Source organism: Monodon monoceros, unplaced genomic scaffold (genome assembly GCF_005190385.1).
Source record: "Monodon monoceros isolate NGI ecotype Baffin Bay Population unplaced genomic scaffold, NGI_Narwhal_1 Super_Scaffold_22, whole genome shotgun sequence".
Taxonomy (NCBI): Eukaryota; Metazoa; Chordata; class Mammalia; order Artiodactyla; family Monodontidae; genus Monodon; species Monodon monoceros.
The window spans coordinates 63,105,896-63,132,640 of NW_021703779.1; the positions used below are offsets into that span (position 1 = coordinate 63,105,896).

Consider the following 26,745-nt stretch of genomic DNA (forward strand, 5'->3'; position numbering starts at 1 on the left):
CCCTGACACTGTCTTTTATGACCTGATTTCTATGAGTGCTGAGTGCTGATACACTCTATTAATTAAATAAGTTCTTGATTCCTTCATGACTTTGAATCATAGTTAGTGGCTATTCTGCCTAAACTCTTGGCAGAAGATGATGGATGGGAAAGATTGCTTTGAGGCCTACTGGCCGTGGAGTAAGCAACAGCCCTACCTTTAGGAAAGGTGCATTTCTATATGAATATAAGGCAAGGCTTGTCAAACATAAGACCATGTGGATGATCAAATAAGCTTTCAAGATAAACCCAAACAAGAGAGTGTTTTAAAGGGAAAGAGGAAGGGGAAAAAAAATCTTCCCATCTGAACATACACGATTTCTTCATGAAACCCAGTGTGCATAATCCTCTAGGCTGGTTCTTGGCATCTGAGTTTGAGAAACAGTCCCTGGCCCTAATAGATTTAGTCGTGTCTAGTATCCTCTCAAATGAAATGCTGGCCACAATCACAATCCATTTAATTTATGCTGAAAGTCTTACCGTGACCAAAATTACCTAGAGGATTCAAATGAACATGTCTTTTGTTGCTTTAAGTAGCTGAATTGCTCACATTCACAGCTCTACTCAAATCTGAACACTGAATTGTTTGTGGCAGGCAATTCTTTTTTACTCAAAAAGGTTTTAGGGGGAATAATTTAGCAAAACTAACATCCCTCTAGGAGCTCAATAACTTGATATCAGTACGATGCCTCTAACTCACTGATCTCTGTAAGAGTTGGGACTTCTATTGTTAGCAGCTGGGCACTATGACACTGACTGAGAAATGAAAACCATCAATACTCTTAGGTATTATTATTATAGAGAAGCAGCATTAATGTCCATACTCATTGATTCAGGCACTAGGACTAAAATAAAGGCTTATTATAAATAAATTGGGAAATGGATGTAAACTATCTTAATGGCTGCACTACTACTGGAACTAAAAAAAAAAGAAAAGAAAAGAAAAAAGAGAAAGAGTTGGCATATTACTGTTAGGTTTTTCACTATCTGTACACTAATCCCTGTTGTGAAAAAGAAATATCTTTAGTGCTAATCCTTAGGCTAATTTCAACTGTGAAACTTCACCCTTATTAACAGTATTGTAATTAAACCTGAACATCATCCTTAAACCCCTTAACAAAGCCAATGGTCAATAACTTAGGCTTATAGTTTTTCTTTCATCATAAGAGTAATTCATAAAGGCTAAAATAAAGCTAGGTAGCAGAGAAAAGAATAAACGTTATTGGAGAATTTTACCACAGTGTGGCATTAAAAGTCTTTAAAACACTGATCATTATGTTAAATAAAATGGAAATCTGATCTGATCTTCTCTCTTAGCTGTGGTGTTTTCAGGAATATCACACATCTATGACAGAGAACAGGTTTTACATAGTTGTTCAATTCCCAATTTGAGGACCTTGATCACAGTGTTGAATCTCCCTCTTGAATTTTAGGTACCTGATATAGGGAAGGTGTTCACAGCTCAGCAAATATTTAAATTGCTATTTAAAAAAATATGATTGAATAAAAACTTCAGATTTTTTTAAGCCTAAATTTTCACAACACCACAGAAGAATTTTGTGTAAATATGCTGCACATATGCATGCTTATAAATGCACATGTGTACAAGCAGCAAGCTAGTCTGATTCCCCTCAATAAAACAAAGACTCTATAGATATGATTAACAGCCTTTCTAGGGAAGTTAAAGACTCCAAGGAAGTCTTTTGAGTTCCCCTTTACCTGACAAGAGTAATGAAAAGAGCCTCTGGAAAGATAAATATGTTACATTTAGGCTTTCACAGATGGGGAGAGGGGAAATGAAGAAAGAAGCAGAGGAAGACTGGCTTGAATTAATTGCTACCAGATTGATGAGTTCAGCTAGTAAATTAAATAACCTGTAAAGTCCTGAAACATCTATCTGCACAGCAAGAATTTGATGGGATGCTTTCAAATTGTGAAGCTTCCAATCTGCCATGGTGACTTATTTTGAAGATTAGAATGGTTCCCAACACTGAACTCTGTGAGCTTCATTGGAGATAGAGGGTCCTGGGAATGAAAAAAAGAAATTCACAAGTGAGCTAAACTACTGTAAATATCCACATGGTAACATCCATTGACAATAATATGCAACTGTTATATATTTTTGAAGAGTATGCATCAGCATTGAAAAATATTAAGTGAAAAAAGCAGGATGCAAAATTATATATACAATGTTATACTTATTTTTAACCCAGAATCATTATCTGGAACAAAGACCAATGAAATACACTAAGTTGTTGAAAGTGGTGGATTCATGGGTAATTTATTTTCATTTTCTCTACTTTCTATTTGTATTTTCCACATTTCCTCTAGTACATATACATAATAATTTGATAATGCAAAAATATTTATTTCTGAAATTCACAAGAAATAACATAAGCTTTGAAATTGGGCAATTCTGAATTTGAATTCTAACTTTGCTATTTGCTATCTCTGTGATTCTGGACAAATTAGTTTCTTCATCTGTAAAACAGGCATAACAAAATCTAACTAAAACGATATCTGGCATATAGTAGGTACTCAAGCAGCTATTATTAGTATAAGCTTTCTGGAAAACAATTTGGCCATATATATTAATGGTCTTTTAAAAAGTTCATACCAGTAGTTTTGCTTCTAGGAGCCTATCATAGGAAAATGATTATAAATGAGGAAAAATGTTTAAGTTCAATGATATTATTGGCAGCCTTACTCATAATAGTGAAAAACTGAATAAAATCTTAATGTTGGACAGCAGAGAATTGGTTAAATAAACAATAGCACTTTGATGTAATGGGAAATTACTTTCAGCATTAGTGAAAAAAGCAGAATTCGAAACTGAACACAATATGGTCTCAATGTTTAACAAATATATTCATATAAAATATCGATGGAATATAACAAAATGTTAACATGAGTTATCTTCAGGTGGTGGGATTATAGGTGATTTAAATTTTCTTCATAGTTTTTTCTCTTTTCTTTTATGTTTAATATACTTTTTAAATTATTTCTAACTTTTCCTTTTGGCCATGCCGTGTGGCTTGTGGGATCTTAGTTCCCTGACCAGGGATTGAAAATGGGCTCACGGCAGTGAAAGTGTTGACTCCTAACCACTGGACCTCCAGGGAATTTCTTAAAGTATTTTTTTATTATAAAAGCAATTCATGTTCATCATAGAATAATTGGAAACTATAGAAAGGGATAAAGAAAAAAATGACCTATCATCTCAGAGACTGTTTTCCACGCCCCCTTCTTCTCATTCATTCATTTGACAAATATTTATTGAATACTTACCATGTGCCAGGCATTGTGCTAGAAGCTGGCACTAAAATGTGAACAAGACATAGTGACTGCTCTCAAGGAGCTTACAATCTAGTTTGGGCGACAGAAAAGTAAGTAGGCTATTACAACACAGAATAAAAGGGCTCTCATAATGTTATGGTGGCACCCAAAAGACATCAGTCAGTGATATACCCGAGTAAATGATGTGGAGGCTGAAACCTAGAGAATAAATACTATATAGCCAGCTGAAGGAGACTGGAATGGAGGAGGTGGGAGGTTGCTGAGGAAGCATCCCAATCATGGGAAGCATCAGTGGCATGTTTGAGGGGCTGAAAGAAGTTGAGGTGTGGCTCAAGTATAGAATGTGGGGATAGAACTGGTGGAGAAGAAGCTTCAGAGTTAAGAATCTGGAGAGATGAGCAGGGGCTGGATCATAAAAGGTCTTGTAAGCCATGTTAAGGAGTTCAGACTATGCTGAAGCCAACAAAAGAGCCATTACACAGATTTAAGTTTTTCATCATTCTAGCTGCAATATGGAGAATGGACTGGAAGAGGGGCAAGACGGGAATCAGGAAAATCAGTTAAAAAGCTATTGCAGTAACACAGATGACAGACACATGGTTTGGGGTCATGGTAATCAGGCTAGAAAAAGTACACAGCTTCCAGAGATATTTAGGAAGTACAATCAACACACCTCAGTGAATAATTAGATGTGAGTGGGAGATGAAGGAGAAGGAACAAAACAGGAAATGGATTTTGGGGTGGGTGAAATTGAAAGGCACTTGGTTATTCAGGTCTGGAACTCAGTAAAGAGTTCTGGGCTGGAGATACATATCCAGTAGTTATCAGCATACATATGCCCTTTAGCCAAGAAATGGGTAGATTCCCTAAGGAATGAGTAGATTTATGTGATGGTCAGGAGAAAACCTAGCAAAGTTTGGGAAGACACTGTCTTAAGAAGGAGATGTCTGATGGTAGGGGTGGGGGGAAAAAGGGTGTAGGAAGTTCCAGAGAAGCATGAGAGAAGGATTTTTTTAATTTTTAAATTTAAATGTATTAAAATTAACTTCTGTTTGGTTTACAGTTCTGCGAGCTTTTACACATGGGTGGAATCTTGTAACCACCATCTCAAATACAATGTAGAACTTCCTCAGCCCCCTAAGCCAGGCAACCACCAATCTGTTTTCTCTCTATGTATTTTTGCCTTTTCCAAAATTTCATACAAATGGAATCATATAGCACATAGCCTTTAAAAAAATATTTTTGTTTTTTTAAATTGAAGTATAGTTGACTTACAATATTATATTAGTTTCAGGTATACAACATAGTGATTTGATATTTTTATAGATTATGCACCATACAAAGGTTATTACAATATTATTGATGACATTCCCTGTGCTATGAACTGGGATTTTTTCACTTACAATAATGCATTTTAGGTTCGTCTATGTTGCTATAAGTATCAATTGTTCATCAAATCAAAAGATTGCTGCGTAGCATACTTTGTTTACTCTTTTTTTTTACATCTTTATTGGAGTATAATTGCTTTACAATGGTGTGTTAGTTTCTGCTTTATAACAAAGTGAATCAGCTATACATATACATATGTCCCCATATCTCTTCCCTCTTGCGTCTCCCTCCTCCCACCTTCCCTATGCCACCCCTCTAGGTGGTCACAAAGCACGGAGTTGATCTCCCTGTGCTATGTGGCTGCTTCCCACTAGCTATCTATTTTACGTTTGGTAGTTTACTCTTTACCCATTGAAGGACATTTCTTTTGTTTTCCAGGTTTGGGCTAGTATAAATAAAGCTGCTATAACCATTCATATACAGATTTTTGTGTGAACACAGGTTTTCATTTTCTAGGGGAAATATGCAGGAGTAGGATTACTGGGTCATATGGTAAGTGTATGTTTAACGTTGTAAGAAACTTTATAAGGAACTGTCAAACTGTTTTTCAGAGTACCTGAGCTATTTTGCAACCCCACAAGAAATGTATGAGAGTTCCAATTGTTCTGCATCCTTATCAGCACTTGGAATTATCCCTATGTAAAAACAAAATTACCCATTCCAGTATGGGTATAAAGGAATCTCCTTGTGTTTTAATTTGCATTTTCTTAATGGCTAGTGATATTGAGCAGCTTTCCTTCCCCCCCGCCTCCTCAATGGATATCTATATTTTATTTATTTATTAAAAAACTTTTTTTTGTTTTAAAAAAATTTATTTTTTGGCTGCGTTGGGTGTTCGTTGCTGTGTGTGGGCTTTCTCTAGTTGCGGCGAGCAGGAGCTACTCTTCGTTGCGGTGCACGGCCTTCTCATTGCGGTGGCTTCTCGTTGTGGAGCACGGGCTCGAGGCACGTGGGCTTCAGTAGTTATGATGTACGAACTTCAGTGGTTGTGGCGTGCAGGTGTGCGGGCTTTCAGTAGTTGTGGCTTGCAGGCTCTAGAGCACAGGCTCAGTAGTTGTGGTGCAAGGGCTTTGTTGCTCCACGGCATGTGGGATCTTCCTGGACCAGGGCTCGAACCTATGTCCCTGCATTGACAGTCAGATTCTTAACCATTGCACCACCAGGGAAGTCCCATGGATATCTGTTTTTTAAAAGTAACTCCACTTCCATACTACCAATTTTCAAATGTGAATGACTATATTTTAACAAAGACTTTTGGCACTAATTTCATAGACTATTCACAATCAATTTTAATTTATTTTAATTGAAATATAGTTGATGTACAACATTATGTTAGCTTCAAGTGTACTACATGGTGATCTGACATTTGCATACATTATGAAATTATCACCCTGATAAGTCTAGTAACCATCTGTCTCCATAGAAAGTTATTACAATATTATTGAACATATTCGTATTTAAGGCCAGCGTTTATTGATTTTGTGTGGATGATCTGTCTATTGATGTAAGTAGGGTGGTAAATTTCCCTACAATTATTGCATTACTGTCAAGTTCTCCTTTATGTTTGTTAATATTTGCTTTATGTATTTACGTGCTACTATGTTGAGGTCCTTTTTTGTCTCTTGTAACACTCTTACACTTTGTTTTAAAATCTATTTTGTCTGATGCAAGTACTGCTACCCCAGCTTTCTTTTAGCTTCCATTTGCATGGAATACATTTTTCCATCTCCTTACTTTGTTTGTGTGTGGCTTTAGATATGAAGTTGAGTCTCTTGTAGGGAGCATGTGTATGGGTCTTGTTTTTTTTTCTTTTTATTTTTGCGGTATGCAGGCCTCTCACTGTTGTGGCCTCTCCCGTTGCGGAGCACAGGCTCCAGACATGCAGGCTCAGCGGCCATGGCTCACGGGCCCAGCTGCTCCGTGGCATGTGGGATCCTCCCAGACCGGGGCACAAACCCGTGTCCCCTGCATCGGCAGGCGGACTCTCAACCACTGTGCCACCAGGGAAGCCCATGGGTCTTGCTTTTTAATCCATTCAGCCACTCTATGTCTTTAGATTGGAGCATTTACTCCATCTACATTTAAAGTAATTATTGATAGGTATTACTTATTGCCATTTTGTGAACTGTTTTGGGGTTGGTTTTGTAGCTCTTTTTGTTGTTGTTCCCTTCTTCATTTGCTGTCTTCCCTTATAATTTAATGACTACCTTTAGTGTTTCTCTTTTTTGTGTATGTATCTATTATATGGTTTTGGTTTGTAGTTGTCATGAGGTACATATATAACAACCTCTCTCTATATATGTGATTATTTTAAGTTGATGATCTCTTAAGTTCAAGTGCATTCTAACCATCTTACATTTCTACTCCTCCCCACCCCCAGTGTTTGTTTTTGGCATCATATTTTACATCTTTTTGTTTTGTGTATCCCATAACTACTTATTGTGGATATAGATGATTTTACTGCTTTTGTCTTTTAACCTTCCTACTAGATTTATAAGTGGTTATTCTACTACCTTTACTGCATGTTTGCCTTTACCAGTGAGATTTTTCTTTTCATAATTTTCATATTTCTAGTTGTGGCCTTTTTTGCTTAGAGAAGTGCCTTTAACATTTCTTGTTAAGCTGGTTTAGTGGTGCTGAACTCTTTTTGCTTTTGCTTTGTAAAACTCTTTATCACTTCTTCAAATCTGAATGAGAACTTTGCAGGGTAGAGTAGTCTTGGTTGTAACTTTTTTCCTTTCATCACTTCCAGTATATTGTGCCAATCCCTTTTGGCCTGCAGAGTTTCTGCTGAAAAGTCAGATGATAGCTTTATGGGAGTGCCCTTATACATAACATGTTGCTTTTCTGTTGCTGCTTTTAAGATTCTCATTTTAATTTTGCCATTTAGATATAATGTGTCTTGGTGTGCACCTCTTTGTGTTCATCTTGTTTGGGACCCTCTGTGCTTCCTGAATCTGGATGTCTTTTCCTTTCCCAGGTTAGGGAAGTTTTCAGCTATTATTTCTTCAAATAAGTTCTCTAACCCTTTATCTATATCTCTTCTCTTTCTGTGATCCCTATAATGAGAATGTAGTACGCTGATGTTGTCTCAGAGGTCTCTTATACGACCCTCATTTTTTTAAAAGCCCTTTTTTTCTTTTTCTTGTTCAGCTTGGGTGACTTCCACTATGCTGTTTCATCTAGATCTCTGATCCATTCCTCTGTGTCATCTAATCCATTGTTGACTCCTTCTAGTGTTTTTTAATTTCTGTTATTGTATTCTTCTACTGTATTTGACTCTTCTTTACATTTTCTAACCCTTTGTTGAAATTTTCACTGTGTTCATCCATTCTTCTCTTGAGTTTGTTAAACATCTTTATTATGATTACCTTGAACTCTTTATCATGTAGATTGCTTATCTCCATTTCATTTCATTTAGTTCTTCTTCTGGGGTTTTATCTTGTTCCTTTGTTTGGAATATATTCCTCTGTCACTTCATTTTGCCTAATTTGCTGTTTTTATTTCTATGTATTTGGTAGGTTGGTTATGTTTCCCGATCTTGGAGAAGTGACCTTATGTAGGAGACGTCCTATGGGGCCCAGCAGCATGCTCCCCTCAGGACACCAGTGCTATATGCTCTAGGGGTGCCCCCATGTGGGCTGCATGTGCCATTCTGTTGTGTCAGGGCTAACTACTGGGGTTGTGTTGGTGGGTAGGTCTTGATCCCAGTCTGGTTGGCTGTGAGGCCATGCCTTGTGCAGTAGCTGTGGGCCTACTGAAGTGTGGGCTAGGCTTCCTACATGGCTGGCTGTGTGGCCCTGAGGGGTTTGGAGCTGCTGCCAGCCTGCTGGTAGATGGGGCTGAGTCCCCAGTGCTAACAGGCTGGTAGGAGGATTCCAAAATGGTGCTTGCCAGTGCTGGTATTATCATAATAGAATGAGGTCCCTAATGGCTGCTGCCACTGTCTCCATTCCCCAGGTGAGTAGCAGTTGCCCCCCTGCCTCTCCAGGAGTCTCTCCAAGACCAACAAGTGGGTCTGACCCAGGCTCCTTTCAAACTACTTCCTCTGCCCTGGGACTTGGAACATGTGGGATTTTGCATGTGCCCTTTAAGAGCAGAGTCTGTTTCTTACAGCCTTCCAGCTCTCTCAACCTAAGCCCTGATAGTTTTCAATGTCAGATGTTCTGGGAGCCCATTTTCCCAGTGCAGGATGCCCAGGCTGGGGAGCCTGACATGGCAGTCAGACCCCTTGCTCCTTGGGGACAATCTCTAGGACTGTGATATTCCTCCCATTTGTGGTCGCTGACCTGGGGGTGTGGATTCTGACTATACTGCATCTCTGCCCCTCCTACCCATCTCATTGTGGTTTCTTCTTTATGTCTTTAGTTGTAGGAAATCTTTTCTGCTAGGTTTCAGGTCTTTCTCATAGATAGCTACTCTGTAAGTAGTTGTAATTCTGGTGTGTCTATCGGAGTAGATAAGTTCAGGGTCTTCTTACTCTGCTATCTTGGCAACCCCATCAAGCATGTTTTCTTATGTTTATTTCCACTTCTTTGGTGAAGTGTCCATTGAAAACTTTTGCCCATTACTTTATTGTGTTGGTTTTCTTACTTTTGACATTTTAGAGCACTTTACATTTTCTGGATACAAGTCCTTTATCAGATATGTGTTTTGCAAATATTTTCTCCCAGTCAGTGGCTTGTCTTTTTATTCTCTTAACAATGTTCTTCTCAGAGAATACATTTTTAATTTTGTTGAAGTCCAATTTGTAAATTTTTTCTTTTATGTATATTACTTTTGATGTCATATCTAAGAACTATTTGCCTAACTCAAAGTGATAAAGATTTTCTCCTACATTTTCTTCTAAGATTTTTATAGTTTTACATTTTACATTTAGGTCTATGATCCATTTTGAGTTAAGTTTTGCATATGTTGTGAGGTGTAATAGTATAGGTATGTCCAATTATTCTATCACTATTTGTTGAAGACTATTTTCTCCATTGAATTACCATTGTATCTTTGTGTAAAAATCAGTTGAGAATCTTTATATGGGTCTATTTCTGTATTTTATTTTTTATTCTGTTCCATTGGCTTATGGGGCTGTCCTTTGGCTAATACCACACTGTCTTGACTACTGTAGCATTATAGTATGTCTTAAAATTGGACAGTTTGAGTCCTTCAGTTATGTATTTTTTTCAGAATTGTTTTGGCTATTCTAGTTCCCTTACTTTTCCATTTAAATTTTAGTGTAAGCTTGTCTATCTCTACAAAATATTTGATTAAAATAAAAAATTTTAATTAGGATTGTATTAAAGTTGTCTATCAATTTAGGAAGTATTGACATCTTACTTATACTGAGTCTTCTGACCCATAAGCATAGTATGTATCTCGTTTATTTAGGTCTTCCATGGTTTTTTTCATCAGTGTTTTACAAGTTTCAGCATACAGATATTGTGTATGATTTGTTACATTTATATCTAGTTATTTAATTTTTTGAAGTTACTGTAAATTGTATTGTGTTTTTGATTTTGGTTTCCCAGTTGTGCATTGCTAGTGTACAGAAACATAATAGATGTTTGTGCATTGATCTTGTATGCTGTGAACTTGATAAACTCACTCATTAGTTCTAGGAGTTTTTGTAGATTCTTTGGATGATATGTGGACAATCATGACATCTGCAAATAGAGATAATTTTACTTCTTCTTTTACAATTAGAGTTACTTTAATCTCCTTTTTTAGCCCTATTTCATGTGTTCGGACTTTCATTATGATATGGGATAGGAGTGATATGAGCGACTATATGAAGTTGTGGTTAATAAAGGAAAAAACTACTGGTAAATAGTGAAGACTTAACAGGCTAGTTAAGGTTGGAGGCCACAAATGTGTAGTCTCAGTTGTGTTATTTCTAATCGCTGCAAACAGTATTTATAATCAGTTGTGTTATTTTTGTAGTGGTTCTCAGCAGGCTGAGTACAGAAATGGAGAAGGCAGACATCTGGATTGAATCTGGAATTTGGATTTTTGCTGGCTAAAGCAATGGAGTTAGGGAGAAAAAATATTGGCAAGAGAGAGGTTGAAGTATTAAGGCTTGATAGTGAAGGAAGTAACCCATGTAAAAAATTTGTTTTTACTTATATTTTTGGTATAATTCCTTTCAGTGTTTTTCTACACATGTAGATACATTTTAATACTTAAAAGTTTTTAATTAAATTAAAAATGTAATTTTATAATGTTTTCAAGGTCCATCCCATGTTGTAGCATGTATTCTTTTGGTTGCCAAATGACATTCCATTGTATGGATATGCCACATTTTATTTATCTACTCATCAGTAGATGGATATTAGTGATGTTTCCACTTTTTGGCTATTATGAATAATGCTTCTGTGAACATTTATGCAGTAGTTTTTGTTTGGACATATGTTTTCATTTCTCTTGGTTATATACCAAGGAGTGGAATTGCTGGGGCATATGGTAATTTTATGTTTAACATATTGAAGGACTTCCAAACTGTTTCCAAAGTGATTGCACCATTCTACACTGCCACCAGAAATGTATGAGGATTCCAATTTCTTTACATCCTCACTAACACTTGTTATCTGTCTTCTGGATTATAGCCATCCTAGTGGAAATTAAATGGTATCTCATGGTTTTGATTTGTATTCCCTAATAGCTAATGATGTTAAGCATTTTTCATGTGCTTATTATTTTTTTTTTTTGCAGTACGCGGGCCTCTCACTTTTGTGGCCTCTCCCGTTGCGGAGCACAGGCTCCGGACACGCAGGCTCAGCGGCCATGGCTCACGGGCCCAGCCACTCCGCAGCATGTGAGATCTTACCAGACCGGGACACGAACCCATGTCCCCTGCATTGGCAGGCAGACTCTCAACCACTGCGCCACCAGGGAAGCCCCTTCATGTGCTTACTGATCATTTGTATATGGAGAAATGTCTATTCAAATCCTTTGCTCATTAAAAAAGTTGTATTATCTTTTCATTTATAGAATTGTAAGAGTTCTTTATATATTCTGCATACAAGCCTCCTAACAAATATTTGATTTACAAATGTTTTCTCTCAAAAGATCACATATCATATGCTTCAATGGAATCATGGATTATATTCAATGTCCAGAATAGGCAAATCTATAGAGACAGAAAGTAGATTAGTAGTTTCCTAGGGGTGGGAGTGGACGAATGGGGAGTGACTGTTAATGAGTATGGGGATTCTTTTGGGGGCAATAAAAATGTTCTAAAATTGATTGTGGTGATGGTTGTATGACTCTGTGAATATCCTAAAAACAACTGAATTGTATACTGTAAGTGATCAAATTACATGGTATGTGAATTATATCTTAATAAAATTTTAGAATTAAATGCAATCATACAGCTTTTCCACATAATCTTATCAATTATTCTTCAAAATAATTACTTTTAACAGTACATAATAGTTCATCATAATGATTTAATAATTTATTTCACTATTCCTCTATTGTTATTTAGTTTTATTTCCAATTTTCTGATATTATAATAAATTAATGATGAATAGTCATACAGTTCTCTGATTATTTCATTAAAATACATTCCTAAAATGGAGTTATCAGATAAAATTGCATGGGCCATTTAAGGTTTTGATATATGTTATATATTTTGCCTGCAAAAAATTATCTAAGATTTTAACCTTATATCAGCAGCATATAAAAGCATGTGTTTCAACGTGTTCTTGCCAACATTGTAAAAACTGGCTGCTTTAGTGGACAAAAATTGATATTTAGCATTATTTTAATTTGCATTTCTTTCTAGTGAAGTTGAATAAGTTTAAAAACATTTCAGAAGAGAACAAAAACGTAAAAAATATCTAATAATTTAGACATACTTCTTTTTTTCTTTTTATCTTTTTTAAACATCTTTACTGGAATATAATTGCTTTACACTGTTGTGTTAGTTTCTGCTGTATAAAAAAGTGAATCAGCTATACGTATACTTATATCCCCATATCCCCTCCATTTTGTGTCTCCCGCCCATCCTCTCTATCCCACCTCTCTAGGTGGTCACAACACTGAGCTGATCTCCCCGCACGATGCAGCTGCTTCCCACTAGCTATCTATTTTACATTTGGTAGTGTATATATGTCCAGGCCACTCTCTCACTTCATCCCAGCTTAACCTTCCCCCTCCCCATGCTCTTAAGTCCATTCTCTACATCTGCACCTTTATTCCTGTCCTGCTGCTAGGTTCTTCAGAACCATTTTTTTTTAAGATTCCATATATATGTGTTAGCATATGGTATTTGTTTTTCTCCTTCTGACTTACTTCACTCTGCATGACAGATTCTAGGTCCATCCACCTCAGTACAAATAACTCAATTTCGTTTCTTTCTATGGCTGAGTAATATTCCGTTGTATATATGTACCACATCTTCTTTATCCATTCATCTGTTGATGGACACTTAGGTTGCTTCCATGTCCTGGCTATGGTAAATAGTGCTGCAATGAACATTGTGGTACATGACTCTTTTTGAATTATGGTTTTCTCAGGGTATATGCCCAGTAGTGGGATTGCTAGGTCATATGGTAGTTGTATTTTTAGTTTTTTAAGGAACCTCCATACTGTTCTCCATAGTGGCTGTATCAACTTACATTCCCACCAACAGTATAGGAGAGTTTCCTTTTCCCCACACCCTCTCTAGCATTTACTGTTTGTAGATTTTTTGATGATGGCCATTCTTACTGGTGTGAGGTAATGCCTCATTGTAGTTTTGATTTGCATTTCTCTAATGATTAATGATGTTGAGCATTCTTTCATGTGTTTGTTGGCAGTCTGTATATCTTCTTTGGAGAAATGTCTATTTAGTTCTTCTGCCCAGTTTTGGATTGGGTTGTTTGTTTTTTTGTTATTGAGCTGCATGAGCTGCTTATAAATTTTGAAGATTAATCCTTTGTCAGTTGCTTCATTTGCAAATATTTTCTCCCATTCTGAGGGTTGTCTTTTGGTCTTGTTTAGTTTCCTTTGCTGTGCAAAAGCTTTTAAGTTTCATTAGGTCCCATTTGTTTATTTTTGTTTTTATTTCCATTTCTCTAGGAGGTGGGTCAAAAAGGATCTTGCTGTGATGTATGTCATAGAGTGTTCTGCCTATGTTTTCCTCTAAGAGTTTTATAGTGTCTGGCCTTACATTTAGGTCTTTAATCCATTTTGAGTTTATTTTTGTGTATGGTGTTAGGGAGATTTCTAATTTCATTCTTTTACATGTAGATTTCCAGTTTTCCCAGCACCACTTATTGAAGAGGCTGTCTTTTCTACCTTGTATATTCTTGCCTCCTTTATCAAAAATAAGGTGATCATACGTGCGTGGGTTTATCTCTTGGCTTTCTATCCTGTTCCATGGATGTATATTTCTGGTTTTGTGCCAGTAGCATACTGTCTTGATTATTGTAGTTTTGTAGTATAGTCTGAAGTCAGGGAGCCTGATTCCTCCAGCTCTTTTTTTCTTCCTCAAGATTGCTTTGGCTATTTGGGGTCTTTTGTGTTTCCATACAAATTGTGAAATTGTTTGTTCTAGTTCTGTGAAAAATGCCATTGGTAGTTTGATAGGGATTGCACGGAATCTGTATATTGCTTTGGGTAGTAGAGTCATTTTCACAATGTTGATTCTGCCAATCCAAGAACATGGTATAAATCTCCATCTGTTTGTATCACCTTTAATTTCTTTCATCAGTGTCTTATAGTTTTCTGCATGCAGGTCTTCTGTCTCCTTAGGTAGGTTTATTCCTAGGTATTTTATTCTTTTTGTTGCAATGATCCCCTTTTATGGTTGTTAGCATTTGCCTTATGTGTTGAGGTGCTCCTATGCTGGGTGCATAAATATTTATAATTGTTATATCTTCTTCTTGGACAGATCCCTTTTTCATTATGTAGTGTCCTTCTTTGTCTCTTGTAATAGTCTTTATTTTAAAGTCTATTTTGTCTGATGTGAGAATTGCTACCCCAGCTTTCTTTTTTTTTTTTTGCGGTACGCGGGCCTCTCACTCTTGTGGCCTCTGCCATTTCAGAGCACAGGCTCCGGACGCGCAGGCTCAGTGGCCATGGCTCACGGGCCTAGCCACTCTGCGGCATGTGGGATCTTCCTGGACCGGGGCATGAACCCGTGTCCCCTGCATCGGCAGGCGGACTCTCAACCACTGCGCCACCATGGAAGCTCTACCCCAGCTTTCTTTTGATTTGCATTTGCATGGAATATCTGTTTCCAGCCCCTCACTTTCAGTCTGTACGTGTCCCTAGGTCTGAAGTGGGTCTCTTCAGACCTAGAGACACATACAGCATATATATGGGTCTTGTTTTTGTATCCAGTTAGCCAGGCTATAGACATACATAACTTATTCAACCATTCTCATGTTGATAGACATTCAAGTTGTTTTCTGTTTGGGGCTTTTACAAACATTACTGTAGTAATTATGTACATTAAAAAATTATTCATATTGTTAAACTTTGAAATGATTGCCCCATTCTTCCCTCCTGTGTTCCCAAATACTTTTCTATTATTATTAGAACATGACCCTGTTATTCCCACAAAATTAATCGGTTAATTTATTTGAACAGAGTGCCCTGGGAAAAGCACTGCTTAAAGGCAATTTTGCTTACCTAGGAAATCATATCAAAAATATATTTTATGCTGGGTCACATGATAGTTCTATTTTTAGTTTTTTAAGGAACCTCGATACTGGTCTCCATAGGAGTTGTATCAATTTTCATTCCCACCAACAGTGCAAGAGGGTTCCCTTTTCTCCACACCCTCTGAAGCATTTGTTGTTTGTAGATTTTCTGATGATGCCCATTCTAACTGGTGGGAGGTGATACCTCATTGTAGTTTTGATTTGCATTTCTCTAATGATTAGTGATGTTGAGCATCCTTTCATGTGTTTGTTGGCAATCTGTGTATCTTCTTTGGAGAAATGTCTATTTAGGTCTTCTGCCCATTTTTGGATTGGGCATATACCCTGAGAAAACCATAATTCAAAAAGAGTCATGTACCACAATGTTCATTGCAGCTTTATTTACAATAGCCAGGACATGGAAGCAACCTAAGTGTCCATCAACAGGTGAATGGATGAAGTAGATGTGGCACATATATACAATGGAGTATTACTCAGCCATTAAAAGAAACGAAATTGAGTTATTTGTAGTGAGGTGGATGGACCTAGAGTCTGTCATACAGAGTGAAGTAAGTCAGAAAGAGAAAAACAAATACCATATGCTAACACATATATATGGAATCTAAAAAAAAAAAAGGTTCTGAAGAACCTAGCAGCAGGACAGGAATAAAGACACAGACGTAGAGAATGGACTTGAGGACATGGGGTGGGGGAAGGGTAAGCTGGGACAAAGTGAGAGAGTGGCCTGGACATATATACACTACCAAATGTAAAATAGATAGGTAGTGGGAAGCAGCCACGTAGCACAGGGAGATCAGCTCGGTGCTTTGTAACCACCTAGATGGGTGGGATATGGAGGGTGGGAGGGAGATGCCAGAGGGAGGGGATATGGGGATATATGTGTACGTATAGCTGATTCACTTTGTTATACAGCAGGAACTAACACAACAATGTAAAGCAATTATCCTCCAATAAAGATGTTAAATAAAATGAAATCTAAAACATATATATATGTATATATTTTATGGCTTAATATTTACCCAAGATATTCTGAAAAAAAAGGGTTACATGGTCATATAAGTTTCGAAAAAACTTATTCCACTTTAGGGGATTCACAAAATTCCTTAGCATATTTTAAGTGTTGAGAAGTACTGCACTAAAGACAAAGTTCCATGATCTGCACATAAGAAAATAAGTTCAGCCAAATAAGTTCAGAGGGCTACTATACCCCCCACTTGGAGAGTCACAAAACTTATTTGCATAATTCCTATGCTAAAGGTAACTCTCTAATTTTGATACAGGGTTTCCTAAATTTATTTCACCAGGTAACTTTTTCCCCTTTAACTTCTGTTGGCATGTCAAAGAATACCCATAGTAAAATGCGAAAATAAGAAAATGAGAGAGATAAGCACCATGGATATCTGAAATCTAGGTTCTAGTACCATACAAGTGTCACACATTTCATCAGGGCTTTGGATAAGAAGACAGATTTAATTCTTCCCTCTTTTTTTTTTTTGTGGTACGCGGGCCTCTCACTGTTGTGGTCTCTCCCGTTGCGGAGCACAGGCTCTGGATGTGCAGGCTCAGCGGCCATGGCTCACGGGCCCAGCCGCTCCATGCATGTGGGATCTTCCCAGACTGGGGCACGAACCCGTGTCCCCTGCATCGGTAGGCGGACTCTCAACCACTGCACTACCAGGGAAGCCCAATTCTTCCCTGTTTTAAACCTTTGATTATAAGTGAAGGTGTAGTAAATATCCCAAGTCAGGTTTTTAAATGTAGTGCCATATTGGAAAGGGCATGATCTGAGGTCAGACAGACCTGTGTTGCAATCTTAGGTTATCCACTTACTAGCTAGATAGGTGGTTTAACTTCTCTGGACTTCAGTTTTCTCATAAGTAAAATGGGAATAGTAACATTCACCTGACAGAGTTGATATGAGGATTAAATGAGATAACATACGTAAAGTACATAGCAAAGTGACTGTCATATAGAAGGTTTTACATAGTACCTATACTGGTGCACAGCAGGGTTCTGTAAGGTAAAGAAGTGAAGACCTGAGAGCCCATAGATTGATAGGCTTCTGAATAATTGCCAGCTTTTTCATGGGAATAGAATTGGAAGGCTTATCAGATCAGAGCTTCAAGCTCCATGGTATTTTTATTACTAAAATTTTCCTTTTAGTACTGAATTACATTGGGTTTATTTACCTGTCAATGTTTCAAAGAGAAGGGTTTTTAGCTTTTCACCAGGCCAAAGAGAATCCCATGTGTAAGGCTGCCTGCCACTGATGGACAAATAAGTAGCATTTCGGGAGAGTTGGAGTGTAGGGATGGTGCTTTTTGCCTGTTAGTGGGTAAGAGTAGGTTATTAACTGACATAATGGAGTCAGGCAAAAAGAACCTATTTGTAATCTTTTTCATTTCAGAGACCTGAAATTCACTAGGACAAGGTTTATAATTCATAGTATGAAAGTAAATAACCGAAATGAGATGTATGGCTGTTCCTGGATACCCTGGGGTCTTTTAGCCAAAGTGAATAGTGTGAGTTTACAGGGAGTAAGGGAGTCTTTTTCAGTACAATACACAGGGAAATTATGTATAGAACTTCTGCTTACGTGAATAATACAAGAGGGAAGAATTCAACATCTTGTTTGCCAGGGTGATAACTTACTCCTTTTCCAGTTCTGCTCCCCAAGACTGCCTCTTAGCAGTCCAGATGGTACTCTATGTGTCTCCCTCAGAATACTGACCTGTTTGAGAGATGCAGGAAATGTGAAAACTGCTACGTTTCCGTTTCCACAGCAAGAGATGATGATCCTTCTGGATAATCTGTAAGGTTGAAAAGTGAAATAAACAAATGTCCCTTTCTTTTGTATGGGTGGGTATCCATTTATTGGCATGTTTGTTTCTCGGTCAATCCCTGGAGGCAGCGGACATCCACAAACATCTAAAGACTGATGTGCTATATACTGAAGCATTTGTAACCAGTCCAAGCATTCACATTTCAAGAGCTGTCAGCCTGCTGTACTATGAATTAAGGTTATTTTATTTGTCAGCATTATCTGATCTGTAATAGTGGCTGGTATTTGACTTAAATAGCTGTGATGACAGCTCAACTTCATTTGTTTTTAACAGAATGTTTTGGGTCTTGCTACTCACAAAATTACCCTGTCTTGTTATTCCACTGGACATAATTGAGATAGCTGTTATAGTACTTTAGGTGTTGGTGTGTTTCTAAAAAGGAATGAAGTATCCAGAAAATAAGAGGCTTTGGAATCAACAAGCAACATCATTTACGGTACAAATGTTCTTGTTTTCAACACCCAGCCTTTTGAGGAGCAAAGTACACTCTGAATCAGCTTTCTTAATGTACAGATAATCACTTTCTTTATATTCCTTGCATAATAATATACTTGGCACTTTGAGATAAAAAAAAGTTGACAGTGGTTGTCCCTTATAGTTTCTGCTTAGTACATTCTCCTTTATGAAATTGATGTGCTGTTCGGAGTGCTCCCATAAGTGTGAGGTCTGGATCCCAGAAGATAGAGGCCAGCCAGAGTGGGTTACCCTTGCCACAGCAGGCTGGCAACTTCTCATGCCACTGAGTTAACCAGGCACACTCCAGAGACAAGTTTGCTTTCTCCCAGGAAGAGTGGAAAAGTAAAAAGTGGCTCTTAGAATGTCTGTCTTTGGAATCATAGTGGGCACGACATTCTGTCTTCTTTGGAATCCTGGGCCCAGGGTATTCTTGCCCTTAAGTCTGAACAAAAAGCAGTTGTATTGGCCCAGCTCTTCAGTGAAGGATATACAGAGAATTACTTATGTTTGTCAAACACCTCAAAAGAGAAAAAGAGGCAGCAAGTGCTTGAGCATACATCTCATCTTACCTATATATTTCTATCAAGAAAGCAATTGATAAGTGTAAAAGACAATTCTGGAACTTCAATGCACTATTTGCCTTGTTGTTTCCTCCTGACGGTTGGCTGTTTCAGAACTTTGTAGGTATGGTTTGGTAGTGCACCTTTTCAGAAATTGGCTTTTAGTATTCTGCTGAATGGGTTTCTTTTACTCTTTACCATTGCAATCCACACTTCTATTTGGCACAGAACAATTCCCCCTAGCAATTATTTAAATTAAAATCAGTCTTGCAGACATTGAAACTTGAGCTGAAAAACTCGATTATCAACTTCCTTCATAGTTTCACTCCCAGAGGAGATTAAGCTGAGATGGCAAAGGTAGAGTCATCGCCAGGTGAGGACTAAATTGAAAGAATGCAGATACTTCAAAAAAATCAGGCTCTGCATAACAGAAGACAAATGCAGAACTTAGGAAAACAATTTACTTTCTCCTTCTACCATCTGCACCTACACTGCTTTCACTACCCCCACCTGCTCTTATTGCCTATGCTGTAGTGATTTTTACCATTATTCAAAAAATGTTTACTTGAACCAAGAATGATGTCATTTTAGTCTTAGTGTATGCTGGCTCAGCTCTGTTTCTCTTCCTGTCTCATCCTCCTAGCTCTCCTCCCTTCCTTTAAAATCCTATATACCTACATAAACCTTTGATACTATGGGAAGTGACCATAACAGTATATGTACACTTCTTTGTAGCCATTGGTTCTCAGAGATTGGAAAGAATAGGGAAATGGACATAATGTGGAATCTTGAAGAACTTAGGTTGAGTTATGACTGCTTTATTGCCTTACATAAGTGACTTTACCTCCCCAGTTTCAACTTTTTCATCTGTAAAATAGGGCAATACTCTCTCATTCACAGTATTTTTGTAATGCTCTTTCCTGAATTATGAGTGTCTTTAGGTTTTATCTTTTACCCTCTGACTTTCTCTTTTCCATTTATTTCCTTGTCCACATGAATGCATGTCAACATTGCTTAGGTGATGCCAAATTTTATACTTTATCTCCTTTTCCTAGCTTTATTCTCTCTCTTGATTATCTCCTACACCATTCATGGGTTTAAACACCATCTCTATATGAATGACTCCTAGATCTCTCTAGTCACTGGGACTGTTTCCAGTTATTTAAAATGTCTCCTGGCTTTAATCCTTCTCCATTTCTAGTGTCACACCCCTCTGGAAGCCACTGTGACACATGCTCAACTACTTATTGCTTTTTCTGGTTCCTGTCTCTGCACATTTCAATATATCCTGCATGCTACTACCTAACTTTTCTAAAATTTATCTTTCATTATATTAATATCCCTCAAGATCATAAAATTAATATCTATTCCCTCCTGTAGCAAAACTACAAAACCCTCTACCATGTGGCCATCTTAATTTTCTAATATTACTGCTCACAACCCACAATGCCCACCCAGTACATAGGAATGGATGGCCTTCTTAGTGTTCTTACCACATTCAAGTCACACTTCTTACATAGAATGCCATTTCTTTCTTCCTAGCATCTACCCAGATGTTACCCATCCTAATAACATCTAGCTGAAGTCCTATTTCTTCCACAAAACTTTCACCACTATAGCCCATACACTTATCTCCTTTATTGATATACTGATATTGATATCGATATTGTTTAAGCATCACTGACAATCACACACTTACCATGTGTACCACACAGTACTTAGCATAGGGCTAAGCTTACCTAGGTATGTAATTGCTAACATCACTTTTATAGCAATGAGCACATTAAATCTTGTGTTAGACTTGTGTGCTTTTCCTATCCTTCCGTACAACTGCAAATTCCTTGAGGGCAGAGGCCATGTTTTATTTATCTTTATATCCCTCCACAATGCCTTGTCTGAGGCATACCTTCAGGAAATACTTTCTGAATTGAACTGATTGATTGGAGACCTGGAATATTTCAGGGACATGAACCAATTTAGGGCTCAGGGTTGGACAATGCAGGTAAAGCAGTAAAATGAATATCCATATTACTGCATAAGTTAAGTTTTCCAGGAGCTGAGGGCATGGCCATTCCCTTCTTATCTATAAACAGGAGGAATAAGTCTCTTGAAAAATGCCTAGGTGCTCAAAAGAGTAGCCCCTCCCTAACTCAGTATATTATGTTTTTTGCTTTCAGTGTTGAGACCTAGGATTCTTATTCTTGAGTAAAGGCAAATGACAAGTGTGAGAATAGGTTGTTTATAGCTTGGTGGTCAAAATGCTAGGTGGAGGTTATAAGAGGGAGCAACTGGTGTACCTAGAGAGGATAGTTGAAGAAAGAAATTTGGTTCCAGGATACGGAGAGTATATTAATAAATATAAGCTTACAGTGGATGCTAAAATATATCAATATCTTCCAAAAAAGGAAAAGAGCCATTTGGTGAAAGATATAAAGTTGTGATTATTCAGCTTGATTCCTGACTCCTCATTATCAAATGTGATCATAGAACATCACACCTTAAAGCTGAAGATAGCTTAAAGATCATGGAATTGAAACTGAGCTCCAGAGAAGAGAAGGGACTTTCCAAAAGTCATACATTGAGCCCAGTGGCAGAGCTGGGAAATGATCCCCATGCCAGAGTATTATCCATGTTTTTCCATCATTCTATTACCGATGAAAGAGGCACAGGAACTGAGAAGTTTTCTTTTAAATGGACCTTAAAAAAGTCTACAAATTGAAAAGTAAGTAGGATCAAAGGAGAGAAACTGGGTGGTACAGTGGTTAAGGGTTTGGATTTTGGAGCCAGATTCTGTCACTGACTGGCTGTGTAACTTTGGGATTCTCTGTGCTTCAGTTTACTCATCTGTAAAATGGGGGTAATTTAATATTTACAACTTACAAAGTGATTATGACTCTTAAATGTGACAGTGCCTGTAAATCACCTGGCATATAATAGTCATTCAACAAATGTTAGTTGTACCCTTGGATTCAAACAATCATCTATATGTAACTTTACTTTGCTAGGGATGCAGAAAACATGAAATGAAGGTTATGAAGTCTTTAACTTCAAGGAGTTCCTATCCAGTCCCTTACCATTCAAACTCTTTTATGGAGCCAGGTTACTTTCTTCATCACTTAGCTTGAGGTCTCCTGATTATTTTTGACTTTCCTTGTACCTTCTGCCTCTTCATTCCTTGCCACCAATCCAAATGCTATCTAATCTTTAACATTCAAATTCTACCCTCTCTGTAAAGCCTTTCCTGATGAGCCCAGCCTACAGAAATCACTTTCCTTTAAGTTCCTATAGCACAAACTTTATAGTTCTACTCATTTGGTCAACATCATATCCTATATTGTGTTTTGTCAATCAACTTTTCATACATGTGTCTTATCTCCCCAAATAAATTTAATAAATGTTAGTTTCTCCCTTTCCCTTCTCTTTTTCCTATATGTTCTTGGTCAACCAGCCAGACATCCTCCCCCAGAGTAGTACCGTCTTCTATATGTAGGAATGAGAGAAAACAGCCTTTTGGAAAAGAGCCACACAATTAATCATCCCAAATGTGTAATCATAAGTATATGACTCATAGGAATATCAGGTTGGTAAGATGTTAGTATAGGCCAATGTATCTTGAATTCCTATATAGAACACTGATAAAGAATTGACTGAGACTGCCTCTCGCCTTCTGAGATGGCCCACACTCTGTCTATGGAGTGTGTATCTCTCTCAATAAATCTACTTCTTTCCTATCACTTTGCCTCTCGCTGAATTCCTTCTGTGCTGAGACATAAAGAACCTGAATTACAGCAAGTCCTGAGGCCAGGTGTGCGATCTCAAAAGACAGTGGGTTCAAGTCCCAATCCGGGTTTTGGCTGGGTTTGAGTCCCAGCCAGTGGGTTCAAATCCCAATCTGAAGTGTGCGGTTTCAGCTGGCAAGCCACGAAGGGACAGTGATAAGGTAGGAAAATGTTGAGAGTCAGGTCTTGGTCCTAAATGGGCCTGTGGGACGCCAGGAGCCAGGTGTACTGGGGAGGGTGCTCCACCAACGTCTACTCATTTCTGATGGGCCGGTCAACCCCATATGCCTAATGCAGGTCCAGGACAAAATTGTTGCTGCAGGATTCGATAATCTGTACTCTTCTCCTTGACTCTGAGGTTTTTCTCCTACATTCTATGTTTATTCCTGTTCCCTTTATTTCCCTTTCTCCCTTCTTTCTTCTTTCCTTCCTTCCTTCCTTTCTCTCTCTCTCTCCCTCTCTCTTTTTATTTCTTTCTCTCCCCTCCCTCCAACCCTTACAAGTGCTGATCCTTTATTCCCGACGTACAGCTAGGCCAACTCCTGCTCATCATCGACACTATGGGGGACACCTTCTGTACCATTCGTTTGTGGCAAATTTTCAGGCATTAACACCTGGTTGGGAGACTACCTTGGAAGGGGTAGCATCTAAAATCATAAGTGCCAATCTTGACCAAATTGCGTGGTGGATTTTGACATGAGAGCAGAACTTTTGGATACCACAAGAGTTAAAGACATTACCTCAGGCTTGGGTCTGAAATGGGTCAGGTTGCATCAATCCTGACTGATACCCCTCTGGACCATATACTCCAGGATTGGGAAAGATTCAGACAACAGGAATTAAAAGAGAAAAAACTTATTAGGCTATGTAATCAGGTTTGGCCACAATATGAGTTAGGAAATTTAAAATGGGGTGAGGTACCATATGTCCAAATTTTCATGGCCTTGTATTTAGGCAATAAAACACAAAAGGAATTTAAGGCATGCATAGCTTGGAGGGATAACTCTAGGAAGGACACAGAGGACATTTTAACTGACCTACCCTACAGGGCTATGCAGTACACTGGGTGGGGAATGATGCTGTCCCTGAGGTAGACCCACAATGGAATTCTATTGATAGGGATAGATGGAGTCTGTTTGATAGATGGTATGAAGAAATTTACAGTAAAACCTGTTAATTATGAAAAGGTGAAAGAGGTCCAATAGGGACAGGATGAAAATCCTGCCATCTTCCAAGGGAGACTAGTGGAAGTTTTTAGGAAATATATGAACATGGGTCCCTCCTCCTCTAAGGAACAGGACCTTTCGGCTATGAATTTCATAGCCCAGTCTGCCCCAGATGTCAGGTGGAAAATTCAGAAAGCAACTGCTGGTCCTCAGACTCCAATGAATGATTTGCTCCTATTGGCTTATTCGGTTTTCAATAATAGGGATATGGCTGAAAAGGTTAAATGCACCCAGATAAATACGCAAAAGGCTCAAAAGATGGCAGTGGCTTTGTCCCCTCAGAGACCACCAAAGGGGAAGCCAACTTTCCTGGGCCAATCTGGCCCTGGTGGATCATTAGTCCCACGGGTACCCAGACAGGACCAGTGTACCCTGTGTAGACAAAAGGGGTACTGGAAGGAGGATCAAAATCAATGTGCCCTTTGCAAACAGCCAGGATATTGGAGGAGGGAATGCCCCAGATGCCAGACAACAATGGGGACCCCTTGGCCATTGATGGTTTTGCAATCAGAAGACTGAAGGGGCCAAAGGCCAAAAGCTGCTCTGCCTGAAACCGAGCAGGACCCTGTAGGGGCTCCTGGGCACAGAGAGCCTTTCTGTTCAGCCTCCATGACCTTCCCTAAGATTCATGAACAGCTGCTAATCTGGGAAGGGAAGGGATGCAGAGTCAAGGGAGGAACAGCCAAGAAACAATAGTGCAGCCTTGGGTCAGGGTCCTGGTTCCACCTCAAGGGATACACATAACAATATCTTTAAGCCCTTTTATAGAATTAAAAACCAATAAATGGAAGATGTCAGCATTCTCCATACCAGAGAAGACCAATTAAGGCCAGACTAAAGGAACCAGAGAAGCCCATCAAGATTACCTGAGATGAGATTAAAGGATAGGCTCTGTACACACCCTAATCTTGTCAGCAACCTCGCCCTTAACTATTGCTATAAAACTCTTCATCAAGTCCTCCCAGGTTGGGACACATAATTTTCAAGGGCAGGAGTCTACTGTGTCCCCCTTTGCCTGGCAAAGCAATAAAGCTATTCTTCTTCTTCACCCAAAACTCTGTTTCTGAGATTCCATTTGGCACCAGTGTATAGAGGCTGAGATTTCGGCATCACGCCTAGAGATAACATCTCATAACTAGTGCTGAGCCTCAGGGGGTCATTGATGTGGCAGGCCACTCGACAGAATTTCTTATAGATACTGGTGCAACCTTTTCAATCTTAACCCAAAGAGTTGGAAGACTTAGCAATCATAAGGAATATGCAGTGAGGTGTCAGGGAAGTGGAAGGGGCACACTTTCCAGGAACCCCTTTTGTGCAACATCAATGCCAGCTGTTTCTACATTCCTTTGTTTGTGCCTGATTGTCCCATCCCCTTAATGGGAAGAGACTTATAAACTAAGTTAGGGGCCACTCTGTTTCTTGAGGGGCAAGGGAACCACTCTCATCACCAAATGATTCTAACAGAAAGTGGAAAGGAATAGAAGCCTTAGTAGACCCTGGAGTGTGAAATATCAGGGTCCCAGACTTGGTCAAAGATATCCAGCTGGTGATTAATACCTGAACCAAAATGGGAGACCACCAGTCAGACTAAACTGACCATAGCTGATAGGATTTTGGGGGGAACCCTTCTCCCCTAAGGCAAATGGGGGAAAATAAAACATTCCAACATAGGTGAATGGGTGTGCCAGTTCTTTGATAACATTGAGGTAGCTACCCAATTCTTTGAGGGAAAGAAAAAAAAATTGTCTGGACTTAAGGGAACAAAATCATCCTAGAAGGAATTTGCCTGCCTTTTTCATGCCTTTGAGATGCAAATGTTCTATCTGGTCTTCTCAGGGAAACCCTTATCTCTGCCATTTTTTAAAATGCAAATTTTGGGAAAAGGGCTAGAGAATTTGGAACTTGACTTATCAAGGACAAATAAAAATCTTAAGTGTCTTCTCCATAAACATTACTAAAAAGGATTTAGACATCTAGACAGGTGACCTTGATTTGTTCCATCTGCCTTTTCCATCTGCCAGAAGCCCAATTTGAATCCAACCTCTTGTAACTGATGGGTTTTACATTGTTTTACCTGATTCAGGGCTGAAATTTTGGAATGGGAACTATGAGATCTCTGTGTTTGTTTGTGTGTTCATATGTATCTATGCGTGTGTTGTAGATGTATGGTACTGCCAAAATTAATTTGTAAAAGAGCTCTATTTAATTGACTTAAAGGAAATTAAGCACTTATATAAATACTCAGAAATGTAAAAGAATCTGGCTAGAATGAATTTCTGTTTCAAGTCATCTGAGAAATATTCAGTACTAATCAGATAGCTGGTATTAAAGGTGGCTTAAGCTTATTGGTTTGATGTCTTTAGAGTCATCAATGTTAAGTATAGTACTTCTGTTGTACCTAGGTTTACTAGAGGTCAAATAAGACCTTATATCTGTTGCAAATTTGTCAGCAAGGAAAGTAAGTGACTCAATGTGAAAAAAAACTTTTAAGGAAAGTAAGATGTGTGTTTTCAG

General features: G+C 38.3%; 1 protein-coding gene across 1 annotated transcript in view; it reads right to left on the bottom strand.

Annotated features, from left to right (window-relative positions):
* Positions 1–1,961: 1,961 nt before the first annotated feature.
* The window catches only part of ZDHHC15 (zinc finger DHHC-type containing 15), a 126,198-nt gene continuing 101,414 nt past the window's right edge, over positions 1,962–26,745 (bottom strand). Inside the window, exons 11-12 of the mRNA XM_029241363.1 lie at positions 18,099–18,177; positions 1,962–2,063 (exon numbers count right to left, since the gene is read on the bottom strand). Of these exons, the coding sequence (XP_029097196.1) occupies positions 18,131–18,177 (47 nt within the window). The 3' untranslated portion in view covers positions 1,962–2,063; positions 18,099–18,130. The remainder of the gene's footprint in view (positions 2,064–18,098; positions 18,178–26,745) is intronic.